Source organism: Talpa occidentalis, unplaced genomic scaffold (genome assembly GCF_014898055.3).
Source record: "Talpa occidentalis isolate TD23 unplaced genomic scaffold, MPIMG_talOcc4v2.1 talOcc4.6, whole genome shotgun sequence".
NCBI classification, from domain to species: domain Eukaryota; kingdom Metazoa; phylum Chordata; class Mammalia; order Eulipotyphla; family Talpidae; genus Talpa; species Talpa occidentalis.
This window is the reverse complement of record NW_023604972.1, coordinates 59,513,913-59,534,496: the sequence shown is the minus strand read 5'-3', so window position 1 is coordinate 59,534,496 and position 20,584 is coordinate 59,513,913. Positions and strand designations below refer to the sequence as shown.

General features: G+C 35.1%; 1 protein-coding gene across 1 annotated transcript in view; it reads right to left on the bottom strand.

Annotated features, from left to right (window-relative positions):
- Positions 1 to 20,584, bottom strand: part of GRID2 (glutamate ionotropic receptor delta type subunit 2) — a 1,708,541-nt gene that overhangs the window by 853,890 nt on the left and 834,067 nt on the right. Inside the window, exon 3 of the mRNA XM_037529328.2 lies at positions 154 to 438. Coding sequence (XP_037385225.2) covers positions 154 to 438 — 285 coding nt within the window. The remainder of the gene's footprint in view (positions 1 to 153; positions 439 to 20,584) is intronic.

The window sequence follows — 20,584 nt, the reverse complement described above, 5'->3', positions numbered from 1 at the left end:
CTCTGTCTCTGATGAATTCTCTCAACCCCACACACCTCTGGCCTACATCTCAGTTCTTATATGCATAATTAAATAAAAAAAAAAGTTATTCCCAATTCATGAAGTTGTTTGCCTTGCAACTATCAGCTTACAAAACACACAGATTACACTTACCATATTCACTATCATAGAAGATAATGAATTTCTGCCAGGCATATTCTGTGACCACTCTCAGGATAACTTCATTTAAGTAGACAGGGGGGCGGACAGAGAGAGTGTAGTCATCATTCCTGTTGCTCCGGGTGAGTCCACAGCCACTCCTCGGGGTCCCGGCTGTGGAGCGCTGGATGAAAAGGTGAGGGATATGCATGGCATCCGCCAAAGACCTCAGGGAACCAGCTGATGTGCAGCCAATGGAGCTGACCAGGGCCAAGATGCCTTGATTCATAAGTTCACAGGCTGCAAGAAAGCACAGTGGTAGTCGGATGTTAGTGGGGTTCATATGGTTTCTCTGTTTGAAGATTTGTCAATCCAGCTTTGGAGCTATTACACAACTATGGAAAGTATTTTTTTCAGAAGAGACATTCCATGAGGAGATCTTCATATTACAAAGGTCTATTGGAATTCAATAAATAATTTTGCACTTATTAACTATCATTGACTTTGTGCAAATTACTTAGCTTCTCTTAGCCTCTGGTACATCCTTCATGAAGAGGGCGGGATACTACGAACCTCACAGAATTATTGAGAGAACTGGAAAAGATGCAGTGTCTGTTTTCTGCTTCTCACATGATAGGCATTCAATTAGTAATAATTACTTTAGTAATGATCAATGTATAATTCAGAGAAAAGATAATTCCTTACTAAGAATATGATAGAAGTTTTCTAAAGGAGATGGTATATTAACCGGTGAATGAATGAGAGATGAAAGGATTTGGTAGCACATTTTTGGCAACAGAAAGCAGCCATTCTGGTTGTAAAACATTGATGACATTTGTCTCTTTTACACTGGAAAAAGGAAAATGTTTTAGTACTTTCCTTTGACTGTCATAAAGCTCATAGTCAAATAAAATAGAACATTTTAGCAAACATCTCATTCTAGTTTTCAGCCAATTTCTGGTTTCGACTATGTTTATGATCTTCTGTTTTAATTTCACAGTAACTATTCTTTGTATGCATATTCACTTACTTCAGAACATATTTAAAACTAGATCAAATACTGTATGAAATATAAAGATAGAGCATATATATAAAAAAAAGACTCAAGAAATTGTATCTCTGAAGTCAGGAGATTAGAAAGGAAATCAAAAGTAAATTCTGAATCAAGGCAAAATTAATTTCATTTGATAAGTTCTGTTATAATTGGCCCAGACTTTATTCTGTATTTTAAATATTCCAGATATAATATTTTCAGTATTCACATTTTATTATAGATTGTTTTACATAATTTTTGAATAATTGAAAGGAAAGCAGTTGCTAGGCACCTCCATGTAATTAACTGGCCAGCTAATGAAAGCTGACTTAAGTGCAAGTTTAGAGGAACTATACTAATGATATGCACATAAACATCACATAAATTTATTATGATTAATGTTAAGCCAACAATACTTACAAAATAAATTAATAATTATTACAACATGATTTTCAGGATGAAAGAGGCCATATGATTTCAAATAAAAGCTAAAGATAGCATCAGGGATGATGATTTTTTAGACCATACTAGATAGAAGCTGAAATTTTAGTAAAAATCATAAAAACCTACATGTGGTTTATGAATTCAAAGCTTATAGAAAACACTATGAATTTATAACTAAATTTTTAATAAATTCATTCAAAACAATGGTAAATATCTCATTATTATTAGGTTTGTTTTTCTATTTATTTATATATATTTTGCATCATTATTCATTTTTAAATAATGTTTGCTTCCCCCCCCACCTCAGGTGTACTCCCCATTGAATTTCCTTCACCAATTCACCTTGCACCATCACTATAATCCCCTGTGTTCCTCCCTCCCTCCCTCTAATCCCTCTCCCTCCTCCTCCCTGCAGTATATCTCTGATTTATAATTGTCTGGCTTTGCTTTGTTATGTTTTGTAAGGTTATTATTTTTCCCCTCATGTCTTATTTTGTTCCCTTATATTCCTCCACTTCTGATTTATATAAACAACAAATGGAATTCAATTAAATATTTTTATTGCAAAGCTTAGCTGATTAAATAATTAAAATTCGAACTTGGAAAAATACCTTAAGCTTTACACAGTTAAATTCAAGCTTTACAGGGCCTCCCTGGTGGCACAAGGGGTTAACACTGCACTGTGAAGCTATCCACAGCCACTACAGCACTAGTTCAATCCCTGGTGGCTAGGGAACTACCCAGATGGCACAGCAGACCTCTCCTGTCTCACCCACTGCTCCTCTCAGCCATGAATTTCAGTCAGTGCCTGCTCTGTTCCCCACTCTGTCTGTCTCTGGTGAATCCTCTTACCTCCTGCCATATCTTTGCCCTGTACCCCAGTTCTTGTATGCATAAATAATCTTTAAAAAATTAAATTCAATCTTTACAATATGTGAATGAAAAATAACTAGTAATTACAACATTTTTATAGATCTACCACTTAAATTGTAAAGTTGTAAATATAGAAGCTTGAGATAAAAATTAATTTCAACATTGTATCATCTCACATATAACAATATATTAAAATTGTGTTTTAATCTCCACATTGAAAAAGATAAGCTCCAGAAAAAAGAAAAGGTATATGTTAATCATTGTTTAGCTAATAAAAATTGCTTGGTATATAATTTGTGATTTCTTTTTTTAAATATTTATTTATTTATTTATACAAGATCTGGGGTACAGACCAGATGCGTTGGAGGGTGAGAGGATTCACCAGAGACAGAGCAGGGAACGGAACAGGCAGACTGACGAAATACACTGCTGAGGGGAGCAGCAGGCGAGGCAGGAGAGGTCTGCCATGCCATGTAGGATTCTTGCGGGCTGGCCAGATTCAAACCCGCACTTCAGAGGCTTCAGACAGCTTCACAGTGCGGCACTCATCAGCCTGCACCACCAGGGAGGTACAATTTGTGATTTCTTCCAATCAACCATGTTACTTCTTATTAACCTCCATTAATAAGTACACAAACTAAAGCAAATAATAAAAAGTTATTATGTAAGCAAATGTTATTTTTTTAGATTTTCTGTTATCTTTATTATTAATCCTGCTACACATATTAGTAAGAATTATTGATATTTCCTATAAATTCAAAATAGGAATCATTAAAAATTGCAACAGAAAACCATATAATATTAGATCACGGGGATAATTTATATATCATGTGGTCCAGAGATAGAAAACTAGCATTCACTGCCATACTAACCATGTTTGTTTGGTAAATTGGAATTCAGGAATACTATTTTGAGGAACATTTGAGACTCAATAAGAATTAATACCAAAATCTTCAACACTAAAAGTTCTTTCATTTCTTCTGATCTTTGCACAAGTTCATGTCCCACTTCATCTCCACACCCTCATGGTATGATAGGCCCTAAGTTCTTGCCCAATGTATTTCTGTGTTAATTTAACTGGATAGCAACTCTGAAATTATTGCCTATTGTAATTGAAATGATGAGGCATCAGTAGAAGTCCTGGATTGCTGAGAGTCATTATCAGTTTATAATCAGTTGGCTGATTATCTCAGAAAAAAATGCATCGGTGTTGCGGGGAAAAAAAGAATTAGTACCAAAAACATTATTTCCCCCATAAAGGTAGACTAAGAAAGGAGTAGGCTACACGTCATAGACATTCTTCTTGAAGTGCCTGACCGCCTGTTCAGTTATCCAGAAAACACACCCTCCTGCCTCTTTAAAAAGAGGAGGTGGAGAAGGATCAGGAAGAGGAAGAGAAGGAGGAAGGGATGAAGAAGGGGAAGGATTCTACTCACTAAGACCTCGCCCCAAGAGCCTTTTCATGACATCAAGCCAATAATATTCATAATATTAAAAATTTGCATGACAAAATATATAACTCCCTACAAAGGAAAACTGATTTGGAAACCATATTTTCATGTTTGGTAAAAGAGGTGTCCCCACTAAAGAGAAAAGGAAAAGCTCATACCAATAATAGAGCTCACACCAATGTTGATTGAAAACATAACCCCTGATGAGCACATTAAGAAAAGGTCAGCAGGGCCTCCCCTGGTGGCGCAGCAGTTGAGTGCTGGGCTGTGAAGCTGCCGGCAGCCTCTGCAGTGCGGGTTCAACCCCGGCTGGCTGTCAAGTGTCCCACATGGCGCTGCAGACCTCTCCTGCTGCACCCGCTGCTCCCCTCAGCAGTGTACTTCGTCAGTCTGCCTGTTCTGTTCCCCACTCTGGCTCTGGTGAATTCTCTCACCCTCCCACACTTCTGACTGTACCCAGCGCATGTATAAACAAATAAATAAATCTTAAAAAAAGAAAAAAAGAAAAGTTTTGCAAAGCAACCTATCAAAGCTGCTGCACATTCTGCCTCATTTTACCAATGTAATGGCTTGGTTGAAGAAGAAAAAGTACAAATAGGGACCCTATATAAAGGCTGGTGTTAAAAAAAAATACAACTATAACACTTAACAACAACAAAGATATTGAGAAAAGAAAAAAAAATAACACCAAGGACATATGGTAAATTAGTAGGTGATCTGCCTTTTTGAATTTACAAGAATTCCAGGGGTTGTTAGAAGACAGAATGATGTAGCTTTAGTTCCATTCCATCCATATTTTAATTCATAACATGTAGCATATATAGTATAAATATAGAACTTGGAAGAATTGAGTGTGTTTGTACGTGCATCGAGCACTTTTTATTGTAGGAATCTAGCCAAAGACTTCTCAATGGCATATTTCTTTCCCACTATTATTCCAAGTCATATGATTTACTTATATTATGCATGCATATACACACTTACCTCAAAACATACAGACAGTATTGAACAGCTTGCTGGCTTTCTGACTCCAGCTGTTTGAGATTTTAATGCTATCAAAGATGTTTGGAGCCTGTTTTTACTGCTGAAAACACACCTTTTTTTTTTTTCTTTTTTTTTTTTTAAATAGCAACTGCAATCAGCAACACTTTCACCCTTTTTGGTCATTCAGCATTTATGGAAATGAAGATGGATATATAAATTTATAATCTTAATTTAAATAATGTTCATGTACACTATCACCTTAATTTCTGAAAGTAATAATTCTCATTTTCTTATTAGTGAAATGACATTAAAATAAAATTTATATGGGATCTTGAAATTGATTCCCTGTTACTGAATATTCAATGAGACCACACTGAAACACATTTGGATGGCATCAGTTTTCGTGAATATACTTATTCCTTGTGATTTTTTTTCTGACTTATTTGTTATGATATAAACTTTTCCAATGATTATAAGTCATGTAAGGATTTTAGCACATGCCAGTCATAAACATTCTTCAACGCATATTTATCAACTTTCAAATATGTCTGAGTAATTTCTTTGGAAATCAGCATTTGGCAGTTTTTATAAGGCTCCCAATCTATTTACCATACATTTACCAGTGTTTCCAAAATCATCCCTCTGTCAGAATTCAAAGTGGAGATTTTTAAAACTACAGATGACTAATCCACTCCTAGAGATTCTTTATTCATTCCAAAGTAATAATCACTTGTTTGCATTATGACATATTATTTGAGTAGTTCTGATGTATGACCCTTTCTGGTAAACAAACTGTTTGGCTGTCACTGTGCTGTGCTTTCATGATGTGATGGTTGCAGAGGTGCCTAATATTTGTTGATTTCTCTTTACATTTTTTTCCCCAGTAATACTGTCAGCTATATGGCCATAATCAAGGAGTAGAAATTCCCAATTTTTCTTTTTTTCCTAAATTTATTTATTTTCTTATTCTTTGTTTGTTTTTGTACAGTAATTGTTAAATGCCCTCGGGTGTAGTCCCATAGTTCTAATTCTCTTATTTTGTAGGTAGGCCTAAGTTATATGGAAAGAATATGCATAAAGTTAATAAGAATCATCATACATAAAAGAGTTTCCATTATCTTTCTTTTAGCCCCCCCCAAAAACTAAGAAAACTTTGTTTTTTCCAATTCTTCCAAATCAGACGCATATATTTTCATAATTCTAAAAATATATGAGTAGTTTTTATACTTTATCATATTTGAAATCAGGACATCTTTTTTTTTAAAGATTTATTTTTATTTATTTATACAAGCACTGGGTACAGTCAGAAGTGTGGGAGGGTGAGAGAATTCACCAGAGCCAGAACGGAGAGCAGAGCAGGCAGAAGGACCGAAGTACACTGCTGAGGGGAGCAGCAGGCGGCAGGAGAGGTCTGCGCGCCAGGTGGGACCCTCCTCCGGTGGCTGGGGAGCAGGCGGGGATCGAACCGGCACTGCAGAGACTGTGGGCAGCTTCGCAACCCAGCACTCAACCACTATGCCACTGGGGAGGCCCAAAGGGGAGGCCCAAAATCAGGACATCTTTTAAAATGTGTCAGTACATTTAATAGGATGGATTATTTTTCTAGAAAAAATAATTAATCAATATTTTATAGTCAGAAGTTCTTATAAATAAGAAAAATAAAGTATGCTTCAACTGTGAATGAGAAAAATGCAAATATTTATAATAGGTGAATTTCAATTAATTTATTCTTCCTATCTAATTAATTAACGAATCACATAGGATTTATAACTGCCTTTCACCCTTTTTAGCACATCAAAAAACATTTGACCTTTGCATTTTTCCTTGTAAAAATATAATAACAAAACATTTCAGTCCATTCAGACATTTGGTATTCTTTGCAAATAAGATTTTCAACAACTGTCTGAGAGGTGGGATATAAAATGTAGGATAAATTTGAGGCATCAACAAAGCAGTTTGCCAGAAATATTGTCATTTGGATCAAATTCCTTTAAATGAATATGGTCTTTATACAAAAATTGTGTTACAAATGACAATCAGTACCTATCTACTCATAAAGTGAGAATACATAACAAAATTATAATTAAAAATCATTCAGAAGATTCTTTTTTTAAAAGATGTATTTACTTATGCATACAAGAACTGGGGTACAGGCCAGCTGTGTGTGGGAGGGTGAGAGAATTCACCAGAGACAGAGTGGGTAACAGAACAGGCAGATTGACTGAAATACACTGTTGAGGGGAGCAGAGGGCAAGTCAAGAGAGGTCTGCTGCACCATGTGGGTATCTCCCTCACACTCCCTGGCCAGGGATGGAACTCATGCTGCAGTGGTTGCAGATAGCTTCATAGGTTGCATTTTAACCCCTTGTGCCAACAGGGAACCCTGATTTCTTCTTACAAAGTATATGACTGACTAAAATAGTCAATTACCAACCAAAAAATGAACACAACAATAATTTGTAGTCAATTATTTTTTCAGTTATCTAAAGCCACATTGAAACTTTATAATTATTGACCCAAGCCTGAGACAGAATCAACATTTAACCTAGCTCCTATTATAAGTTGCTTTATTTTTTCCTTTACTTTTTACAACAAATATATACAGAAAGTTTATTCTAATTCTTATTTTCAAGTAAAGAAACTGGCTTAGTGAGGTTAAATACAATGTCCAGATGCATACCTTTATTTATTTTTTTAAAGATTTATTTATTTTGGGGCCTGCCCAGTGATGCAACGGTAGAGCACTGGGCTGCGAAGGTGCCTGCAGCCTCTGCAGCGCCAGTTTGATCCCTGGCCACCTGCAAGGGTTCCACATGGCACACAGACCTCTCCTGCCGCCTGCTGCTCCCCTCAGCAGTGTATTTCATCAGTCTGCCTGTTCTGTTCCCTGCCCTGGCTCTGGTGAATCCTCTCACCCTCCCACACTTCTGATTATACCCAGTGCTTGTATAAAGAAAGAAATAAATCTTAAAAAAAAAAAAAGATTTATTTATTTTGATGTAATACCAGGTGTTTATCTTTTCCTTGACTTTCTTTGATTTGGGTGATGAGTCTTTAAAGATGTTACAGAGATGTATGTCTTGTAGTGTTTACCTATATTTTCTTCTATGTATTTTATGGTTTCAGGTCTTATGTCCAGTTGTTTTATCCATTTTGAGTTAATTTTTGTGCATGGTGAAAGGCAGTGGTCTAGTTTGATTTTTTGGCATGTGGTGATTCAGTTTTCCCGGTACCATTTATTGAACAAACTGCCCATGTTCCATTGCATATTCTTTGCTCCTTTGTCAAAGATTAGTTGTTCATATAAGTTTGGAAGTGTAATACCTCCTTTCTCTTTTGTTTTCATCTGCAAGGCTTTGGCTACTCATGTTTTATTTATTTATTTATTTATTTGTGTGTGTGTGTGTGTGTGTGTGTGGTTCCATATGAATTTCATCAGTATTTGTTCTATTTCTTTGAAGAGTGTCATTGAGATTTTTATTGGAATAGCATTGAATCTGTAAATTGCATTTGGTTTGATGGCCATTTTAATAATGTCAATTCTTCCAATCCATGAACAGGGGATGACTTTTCATTTCTTTGTGTCTTCTTCTATTTCTTTTAACAGTGTTCTATAATTTTCTTTGTATAGGTTCTTCACCTCTTTTGTTAGGTTTATTCCCAAGTTTATGATTGTTTTTTGTTTCAATTATAAGAGGGACGTTTTTCTTGATTTCTTTTTCTTCAGATTGTTTGTGTATAGGAAGGCTACAGATTTTGTGTGTTGACTTTGTATCCTGCTACTTTACTAAACTGGTTGATTATTTTGAGTAGTTTTTTCTGTGGAATTTTTAGGGTTCTCTATGTATATTATCATATCATCTGCAAATAGTGATAGTTTCAATTCTTCTTTCCCTATTTGGATTCCTTGTATGTCTTTCTTTTGTCTTATTGCTCTGGCTAGGATATCCAGTATTATATTGAAGAGCAGAGGTGAGAGAGGACATCCTTGGCTTGTTCCTCATCTTAAAGGAAAGGCTTTATGCATACAAGACCTCAGGTACAGGCCAGAGTTGTGGGGGGTGAGCATGTTCACCAGAGACAGAATGAGCAGCAGAACAGGCAGATTGACTGAAATACACTGCTCAGGGAAGCAGAGAGCTAGAGAGGAAAGGTCTGAATGTGCCATGTGGGTTCTTTCCCTGGCCAAGGATCTTGCTTCAGTGACTCTGGACAGCTTCATAGAGCTGAGACTTAATCCCTTGTATCATGAAGTAGGCCCCAAATTCATACATTTAGTTAATGGCAAATTTGGGTTTCAAACTTGGCATAGACCTCAATGTCCAAGTCATAGACAACTAGTGAATCATTGTTTCTAAATATAAAGGCAAATATGAAAAAAAAAGAAGTTACTTAATTCTCACTTCCTATAATATGTAAGGAATTTCAATCACCTGAGTATTAAAAAGGAAAGAATAATAGTGATCCTTGATACCACTCTCTTTTCTTTTTGACTTGGAATTAAGGTATTATGTCTGTATAGTCAGTTCCATTATAAATAATATATAATGAACATTTCCACAAAAGTGAAAAAACTACTATATTATCAAAAATGATATGATTAAAATGGTAAAAATAATGATTAATATTACTTTATTTTTGTGTAGATTTTTTGGCTTTGCATAATGTTTTGCACAGGGATACAATCTGTTACATTAATCAATAAACATTCATTTTAAAATTGTGAAATTTGACTTGGTTAAAATAATATTTTATTTTTATATATTTAAAGTAGCCAGAAGAATTCAGTTTGACTAGTAAATGAACTCAAATGGCTATGAACTTGAACTTATTATATCATCTATGGATGGATTTATTATCACATCTATCAAAACTCCTATGATTTTGTAATGTAGTATATTCTAATTCACTGAGACGATTTGATTTTTATAATCTTTAAACTGAGAGTCTATCTTGATTTGATTATGACATGTAGTTGAAAGCAGGATCTAGAACATAGTTATTTACTCATGAATCGATCACCACTACTACAATTTATGGATAATCACATTTCACTTAGCATAAAATGTACTTGAATTTATTTTCTGCCAGAAAGTAATCTTTTACCATCTGCAGTTTGTTATCATATTCTAATCTCACTAATAATGCCTTTCAGCATAGTATCAGAAGCATTTCTATTTCTGGGGAAATAACTCTCTATGTTCTATACAGAGCTATGGAACAGTGCAGAAGGTCAGAAACACTATTTAATAGTTAGCTTGGCCACTGTTAGCAGCAATTATGAAGTAAAAAGAGCTAATTCCTGAAAAGTGTGGCAAAAAATTTGTGGCAAATTTTTCAAAAGGCAGCTTTTCATTTCTCATGGACTTTCTCTTATTTTTCTTTTCCCCTTAATAAGCACCAAGCAAAATTTGGGGAAAAAGCTTGTATTTATTAAATTTTTATAGTAATTTTCTTCATCTCCTATTCTCTTGAATGTATGAAGACAATATTTCTTCCAAGGAAAATATAAAATCAAAACACTAAACTGACATGACAAACTTCCTACTCATTGACACAAGCATACAAAATTAAAAAAAAAAAAAAAAAACTACCAATTAAGCCACCTCTGTACCTGCTATTCCAAGAAACTGTGTTTTCTTTTTTTTTTTTTTTTTAAGATTTATTTATTTATTTATACAAGAACCTGGATACAGTCCAGATGTGCGGGAGGGTGAGGGAATTCAACAGAGACAGAGTGGGGAACAGAACAGGCAGACTGATGAACTACACTGCTGAGGGGAGCAGCGGGCGAGATAGGAGAGGTCTGCCACACCATGTGGGACCCCAGCCGGCTGGCTGGCTGGGATCAAACTGGTGCTGCAGAGGCTGTAGACAGCTTCACAGCACAACACTCAACGGCCTGCACCACCAGGGGAGGCCCGAAACTGTATTCTCAAGGGAAAAAAAAAAAAAAAAAAAAAGATAAGGAGATTTGTTGGCTCTATAATGTACAGACCCAGTGGGTCTATGAGGAATCCTGATATTTAGATCTATTTCAGATATGAATCAGTGGTAGTCCTTGAGAAGAAATCATTATATTCTCTTTGGATTTTGATTTCTTCTTGTATTAAAGATGTTGATTAAGCAAGATGGTTTCTCTGGAGATACCATACCACATTCTCTCTCACTCTTTTCCCTTCTTCCATTTTTTAAAAAGTTTGTATCAATTTTATTTAAAAATATAAACAGATCAAACAACACTCAAGCCTCAGAGAGGTAGGTGGTACTATTTTTGAATAATCTTTTCTCTAGTTGGTACATTCTAATTTAACTGGTTGCAAATTGACCTACAAATAGCTTTTCTATTTCTTTTAGGTGGTTTCATGTACCTCTGTGTTGACACATTATAAAGACATTTTTATTTTCATTTCCATGTCAGAGATGGATGCAATTGCTGAGTTACTATGTTCTTGCAAGCTTAAAATGAAGAGAGTATAGTGGATTTTATATGTAATAAGTCTGTTTTCAGTTGTCCTAGAATTTTCAACTCCCCCCCCTCACTGTATAAGGGTTTATGACCATTTCAAAAGGTTTATCTAGTTATAATGAAATAATATTCTTCTGAATATGACAAATATATATATATATTTAGTAAAGATAATATATAATATGTTTATATATCACTAAATTGGACATTTTTGTCCTCCCCTCGGATAAAGGAGAAAGTGAAAAGCCCTAAAATGATATTCAATTACTGATAATTTTCCTTTACCTAAGAGACAGTACAAAAGCATTAAAATGCATTTGGATATATACAAAGATGCAATCTCCAAAAAAACACAAATTTTATGATGACATTCTATTGTATGTTTTCCCATGAAACACTGCAATGTTTCGTACTTCATGAAAACTTCTATATAATCCATCTGGAATTTTCCCCACCAATGATATCCATGGAAATTGTTTTAATATAGATGCTCTGGTTACAAATAAATGTTTTATTCACAACAGTAATAATGCAATGATACTTTATACAATTTTTTTGGTTTCTTTTAAAAGCCCATTTTATTTCCCTATACCACCACAAATATCTATGAGAAAATGATCTCAAATACCTATGAGATAATGATCACTATGCCCTGTTATCCTCATTTATTTATTGATAATCACAAATGAAAATAAGTACATGAAAGTTATTTTACATCAGCAAAGCTACACTTTAAGTTTATTATTATTAATCACATGACTACTCTTTTACTTAAAGGATCATAAATTATGGTTTAATTTAATTGATTACTAAAAATATAATTAATTACAGATCGAGGTTGTTCATTGATTCAATCAACTACTGAGGAACTTCAACAAAGAAGTACAAAAATATTGTAATACAAGCTGTCTACATTTTAAGATTATAATTGCACTGAATTGTCTAGGACACTCAGTGAATTTTAGACAAGATATTTATTTTGAAGAAAATATATGTATGATAAGTTTGCTAATATTTGTATTCAAATAGGGCATACATTCAAAAATGAGTTATATAATTATGGCCTGAATTATATGGAATTTGTTTTTTTGTTTTTCTGAAGAGTCAGGATAACAGCTTGATTCCTTAAAAAAATACATTTTTTCTTATTTATTTTCTATGGATACAGAGGTTTGCTTAAGATATTTTTGATGAGGCCTCCCTCGTGGCGCTAGGGGTTAAGTCTCAGCACAATGAAGCTATCAGCAGCTACTGCAGCATGAGTTGGATCCCCAGCCATGGAGGTAAATCATATGGTACAGCAGACCTTTCTTATCTCCCTCACTGCTCCCCTCAGCAGTGTATTTCAGTAGATCTGTCTGTTCTGCTCCCAACTCTGTCTTTCGTGAATCCTCTCACTTCCACCCCTACACATCTCTGGCCTATACATGAGTTATTGGATTAATAAATAAAATAAATCTTTAAAAAAAAAGGTAAAAGAAAATTTTGATGAGCCAAGAAGAAGATGAATCTTAAAGGAGATGAACTCCTCCTTAAATAATGAGCTCCTTTTAATTTGGGAAAAATAATAGAGAAAATATACCATTGTGAGATGACCTTGCTATTATTTGAAGTTGAGTGAAAATGGAGTAGCATAAGATAGCTTGCTAAGATCTAATGGCACTTTAATTACCAAAAAAAAAAAAAAAAGTGTACTATCTTTAGTTTCCTAAGCAACCTCATTGGAAATTGTTCAACTTATAGTGCAACAGAGCATAGCTTGTATTAGTTTAAAAGGGATTTTATCTGTTTCTATTCCAATACCATATTTTGATTAGTATTACTTTGTTATAAAACTTGAAGTCTCAAGCATAATACCTCCATTCTTCTTAATTAATTGAGTGACCTATAAAATTTAAAGCAATTGTAAGTTTCTAAATAATGTAAACAGCTTATATTATATTACATTTTTATTTCTTTAGGTATGTCCTTTATAGTTGATTCAATTAATGGATTGACCTCAATCTACAAATAATAATAACCTTTAGTGATTTTTTCATAATAATTGCAATTTTTCTCAACATTGCCTTGGTCATTTTAGAACATTTGACGGTCCATACAAATTTCAGTGATGTATTTTTCTACTTCCTTTAAGGGAACTATAGGAATTTTGATAAAGATTACATTAAAGTTGTATATTACTATGGCTAAGACAGCCATTTTAATATTCTAATCCATAAGCATAGAATAGCTTTCCATTTCTTTGTGTCATCTCTTATTTATTTTCTCAATGTCTTATAGTTTTCATTGTTCAAGTCTTTCACCTGCTTTTTTAAAAAGATTTATCAGGCCTCCTCTGGTGGCACAGCGGTTGAGCGCTGGACTGCGAAGCTGCCCGCAGCCTCCACAGCTCCGGTTCGATCCCCGGCCACCTGTGAGGGTCCCACATGGCACGCAGACCTCCCCTGCCGCCTGCTGCTCCCCTCAGCAGTATGCTTCCATCCTTCTGCCTGCTCTGCTCCCCGCTCTGGCTCTGTTGAATTCTCTCAGTCTCCTGAGCTTCTGACTGTACCCAGTGCTTGTATAAATAAATAAATAAATCTTAAAAAATAAATAAATAAAAAGATTTATTTGTTTATGCATACAAAAGTTGGGGTGCAGGCCAGAGATGTGGGGTAGCATGAGAGGATTTGCCAGATACACAGTGGGGAGCAGAACAGGCAGATCCACTAAAATAACACTGCTCAGGGGAGCAGCGGGGTGAGATAGGAGAGGTCTGCTGCACCATGTGGATCACTTCCCTGTCTGGGAATCCAACTCGTGCTGTAGTGGCTGCGGAGAGCTTCATAGTGCTGGGTCTTAACCTCTTGCATCACCAGGGAGGCCCCTTACCTGCCTTTTAAAGTTTATTCCTAGGTAATTAGTTATTTTTGATATGATTATATATGGAATAGCATTCTTCTTTTTCTTCATTTTTTTTTGTGTTCATATAAGAAGAATATAATGGAAATTTTCGATCAATTGTAAAGAATTGAGAGCCCAGAAATAAAACCACATTTATAAGAAGAATTAATTTATGGCAAAGGAGCCAAGAACATACACTATAGAAAGGAACAAAAATTGGACAGCTATCAGCAAAAGAATGAAACTAGAGCAGCATCTTGCACCATACATAAAACTTAACTCATTCAAGATCAGTAACTATAAAATAACTAGAAGAAAAGACCAGAAACTATAACATCTAGAAAAAACATAGGAAAGAAATACCAGGTCCAGCAATGTCTTTGGGGAATTAATTACACTGGGAAGAGAAAAAAAATTAAAAATAAATAAATAAATAAATAGCTCTGCATCAAACTAAAAACCTTCCACACAGCAAAAGACACTATCATTAAGCAAACAAACATACCCTTAAGAATGGGAGAAGACATTTACACAACATACACCTGACAAGGGACTAATATCCAAGGTCTATGGCATACACAAAATAACCCAACAAAAGAAAACAAATAACTCAATTGAAAAATGGGCAGAAAAGTTATCTAGACACTATCCCAAAGGAGACATATGTGCCAGTAAGCAAAGGAAAAAATGTTCATCATCACTTATCATCAGGTAATACAAGTCAAACCATAATGAGATAACACTTCACAGCTGTGAGAATGGTCCATGACAATAAGAACAGAAACAACTTATCCAGGATGTAGAGAAAAATGAGTCCTCATATATATTAGGAATGTAGCCTAGTCCAGTTTTTTATGGGAAAAAAGTATGGCGGTTTCTCAAAATCTAACCAGTACATCTTCCACATGATACAGAGCCAATACTACACATCAAACCCAGTGAATACTATAACACTTATTTGAAGTGATACATGCACCCCTCTGTTCTTTGAAGCACTATTTACAACAGGTAAGTTCGAGAAACAGCTTATGTGTCCCAGATGAATGAAGATGTGTGTTTGTGTGTGTGTTTATAGATAGATACACATATCTATCTATCTATATATATTTACTTATGTGTACATACATACAGTAGAATAATATTTAGCTATTAAAATGATGGTGTAGGGTAAATGGTTTTTCAGGCTTTTCTGCTCTCCCACCATTAGGATTGTCCAGCTTGATGGGGTTCCTGCATTTGTTACATTGTTGCAAACTACCTTATTTATCTTGTTTATTTCTGTGGGCCATGGGAGGAGTATTGAGATGTCACCAAGAGAAGCAGGAGAGAGGCAGGAGAGAGAAGGGGAGAAAGAAGCCAGAGAAGCCCAGAGTGAAGACTTGCCTGGGGCTTAGAGGCCTATTGGCCTCCTGGCCCCCTGGTACCCCTGCCTGCCATGTACCTGTTTGCCACACTACATGTAAAGCTCAACAAAAGCCTGAGAAACCCACGGAGGGCTCCAGGACTCCTCCTTTACCCATCCAGTCTGCTTGGATCATAGAGAACCTGTTCTGTGCCCATCCTGCCTCTGCAGATGGAATTCTTCCATTTGTGACACAGATTGGGTGGCAGGAAGGTATTACCTAAAATACAAAAATAATATGAAGGAGAAAGACAAAGCTAAACAAAAAAGTACTTGAAATCTAACAGAAGAACTGAGGCTACCAAAACACAAGGTGGGTGGGAATGGTAGCAATGAGTATAGAGTGAGCAATGTACTGTGATGGAGGATTGCTGGTGCTTTGTTGATGAACAAAATGGGAGAAAATACATTTGTAGAGATCATGTATCCCTAAAACAGATACAGTGTTGTAAATCAATGTTACTGCAACAAACATACTTTTTTTTTTTCAAAAAGAGGAAGTTTAAAGAGTACTGGGAATTATAAATTATCAAGTAGAGGGAACTGGTAGTTTAACTAACAAATTTTTCAGGAATATGTTTACCCAGGACTAGTGATTACGGTCACTTTCATCTTCTACAAATAATGGACTGTTTATTGATTAAAGATTTTATAGTAATGGAATGAAGTAAATGTAATCAAATTGGTATATTTCCATTCTGTATATATCTTGGTTTAACTACATGTTATTTTTCTATATAGAATGTATGAGGGAGATCATTTCAAAGATATTTAAGACACAATAAAATCTAGTGTAAGTTTCATATGTGAACTATGATACTAGAGTGCCTGTATTTTCATTTAATTTCCTCTGTTTTTGGCTGTATGATGTATTTAACTTGTTTGTATAAGTCACAAAGGTGAAAATAATATTACTATACACCACTGCAGATTAGCACAAGAATTAAAGGAGTTAATACAATTTAGGATAGAACCGGACTGAGAGTGAGTTCAAAGTAAATGTTAAACATTGTTTCTGAATTTGAATTTTTAAGAGAACATGCTTCCAGAAAGGAGACTTCAAACTTTCCTATTTGGGAGGTCATGATGGGGTACAGCTAGATAAGCGCTAAAACACCTAGAAAAATGGTTATGTTAGGAGAGGAAATTGTTCTCCGTGCAACAAATTGATATCGGGCAGCAAGGGACACTAAAACTGGCCCAGGACACTGTCCATATAGTTTACTGGTCACGGTCTGAGTTTTTTACGTGTGCGTATAATTATAGACTATTCAGTTTTAGAGAACAACAATAATGGGATTTACTTAACAAACCAGGGAAAAACAAAGAGTTACTGAGGCCAGAAATGGTGGTTTACTTCACCCGAAGGAGTGTCCAGTGCTTTAAAGTCCTAGACACAAATGCTCCCTAGATGGTGTCTTCCCACCACTGCAGACCTGGAGCATGTGGCAGCCGGACTATAGACCAGGATCCAACTTACAAAGACAGGAGAAGACATAGTAGGAGATGCTCCCCGGAAACTACCCAGATGCCCCGGCACAGAACCAGACAAGCAACACTCAAAACAACAGCTGCAATGACCGAACAACGCAGCTCAGCTAGGCATCTGGCGACGGGTATTTGCTTTCCCTGCCAGGCTATAACAGCAGCAAAACCCGGAACAGTTTCAGTAACTCCACTACTTGCAAAGCCTCCAAACATTTTCTGTCTGAAGTTGGCTGCTGGAAACCTCTCCACATTCTTTAGAGGCCCACAACAACCTTCTGGAAGAGCAGAATGGTGGGGACAGAAACACTGAATCCAGATTCCCTGAAGATCTGAAAACTCTGAATCCCAAAACAATGAATGCCGGGGGCTGCTTCTGCAGTCCCTTATATTTCTTATCAGAGTATTCACCTACACTGATATTCTATTCACATTTTTCCTGGGGCTATCCATCCTCATCAGCACCTCCCCAAGTGGCAGCACCTGTAACAGTGTTTAGCTTTAGTCACCGGTGACAAAATGACTATTGAATACCTGTTATTGCAAATATGTGTTCAATGCTGCAATTCAAGAAAATGGCCTTAATATCCCTTCTTGTATCTCATGTTACATTTCTGAATTTTAGTTTTTAAATATTCTTGAAGTGTTAATATCCTTCATTTCTTTTTAGAAATTTTTGAGGTAATTAAACTAGCTTTTCAAGCTGGGCATGCCTCAGAGCTGCATGTAAGTTATTACTGGGAGTGATTAAACACAGATATTCACCTCTTTTGGCCTTACTATGAATGCAATCATAGGAATAAGCTAAAATAATTAAAGCTTTCAGCTTGAAATGTTCTCTTACTGTGAGTAAATAAACTCGTACAAACTACCTACGTGGCTGAAACTCTTATTCAGGCAATGTAATTTCATTGAAAGAAAAGCAATGTCAATGACCTGCAATGCCAAGTTGGTTTTAATCAGAATTTAAATGAGATTTCTTTAAAACATGATTATCTTTATTCATGTCATTTTAAAACTAAGTATACAATTCTTAGAATTCAGTAGGTTCTTTATCATCATCAGATAAATGAAAAAGCAAAATAAAATATATTGCTGTTTTTTAAGAATATCATCTTACCAAATATTTAGTACATTCATGTGCCTTATTTCTCCCCTTTCATTTTTCATTGCAAACCACAAATATGTGATAATCTATGTCTTATTCAATTGCAATTATCTTTTTAAAAATTTTTTTAAAGGTTTATTTATTTATACAAGAACCGGGATACAGGCTTGATGCGCGGGAGGATGAGAGGATTCACCAGAGACAGAGCAGGGAACAGAACAGGCAGATTGACTAAATATACTGCTGAGAGGAGTAGTAGGCGAGACAGGAAAGGTCTGCCGCCCTGTGTGGGATTCTCACCTGCCGGCCAGGATCACACCGGCGCTGTAGAGGCTATGGACAGCTTCACAGTGCAAAGCTTTCAACCTCCTGTGCCACCAGGGAGGCCCCAATTACAATTCTTAAAACATTATTTTCTATTTATATAACAAGGAACTGAATGGTTGACAAAGCTATTGTTGGAATACACTTCTCCTTCCGTTAATTCATTATGGAGATTTTAAAATATTAACTAGACCAAAATCAACCTTAGCTAAATAGTTTTTATGCTAATATATTTAGACAAGTGACTAAAGTCTTGGAGATGCAGTAGGAAGTGATTGGGAAACAAGGATGATTTTATTTCTTTTCAAAATTTCAATAGGAGGGATACAGATCTTTGGTTCATCAATAAAAAGTTTGAATGAGCCAAGCAAATCTTTAGTTAGTGATTCTTTTTTTTTTTTTTTTAGAGATTTTTTTTTTTTTAAAGAGGCATGCATGATTTATTTATTTGTTTGTTTGTTTGTTTATATATGCACTGGGTATAGTCAGAAGCGCGGGAGGGTGAGAGAATTCACCAGAGCCAGAGCAGGGAGCAGAGCAGGCAGAATGACGAAATGCACTGCTGAGGGGTGCAGTGGGCTGGCAGGAGAGGTCTGTTGCACCATGTGGGACCCTCACCAGCGGCTGGGGATCCAATCAGCTCTGGAGAGGCTTCTGGCAGCTTCACAGCCCCTTGCTCAACCGCTGAGCCAGCAAGGGAGGCCTCTAGTTAGTGATTCTTAAGGATTCTCTCTACCTTTGTCAAGCCTTTGTAGTGTCAGCTACTCTATCTAGGCATTGTGTTTGCCTATAAGTCAGGAAAATTGACTCACATAGAGGAAGCGCTTACATAAATGCAGCTGGGTGTGTAAGGAAATGTAATTATCATACTGTTGTTTTGGATTTAACGGCATTAAATTCATTTTTCATTTGAATTAATAGCATCTAATGCTGATGCAGTTAACTCATATTTTTAAAATTTTATTTTTATCATTAAATTTATATAATTATAATTTTAGCATATGTTTTCAAAATACAAAGCTCTATGGTACGATCTTACATTACTATTTCAGCAGAAGATGAAACTACATACAGGAGAATTATACAGAAAAACGTACTCTTGATTTATTTCTTTGTAAGTAGTGATGGGAAAAATACAAGAAAAAATGTATGAATATCTAATATTATAAGTATTGTACTATTTCAAAATCGTTATAGCATTATACTGCTATATACTGTATATTGATAATTTAATATATTAAATACATATATACATACATTACTTATGGTAGTAAATAATTTGTGGGACACTGAGAAAATAATTCAAAATAATAAAAAAATACACATTAAAAACATATTATAGATGTTAGTGAATAAAACACAATTTTTGCATTTAAATAATTTATAAGTGATATTTTACTTTGGATACATGCCTTCTTACATAAAATTTGCATTGTCTCAGTTTTTTATAATCAAAATGGAGTTACTACCGCTTGAGACAGTAAAAAAAATGAACAATTGTAAACTATTATTACAGCTATTGAAAGAGTTATATTGGTTTAATCAATATATAGCTACATAAAATAAAACTGTATTTAACCCCAAACAGAAAAATACATTTTAGAAAATAAACAGTATCACTTACACTTTTTGCTATTGACAGTAAATTAGCCTTATCCAGTATCAGACAAGATCATTTCTTATGTTTTACTTTATAAATTTGAATATATTAGTGTTTAAGCTGTCTAAATAGGTGAAAATGAGATTTAGTCCTGAAGAGTTAGGATAAATTCATTGTAGATTTGTTGCCCTGGTATAATCCTAAAGTTAATAGTATCAGGTATGTGTTTTCCTCACAAAATTCTCTATGGATTATCTTCTAAGGATTAAACTGAAGAGAATCAAATTATGCATTGAAACAAAACCCTTGGTATATAATATTAATTATCAACATGAGTGAAAACATATATATCTCTTGTCTTTTAATTATACATAAAATAAAATCATCAAT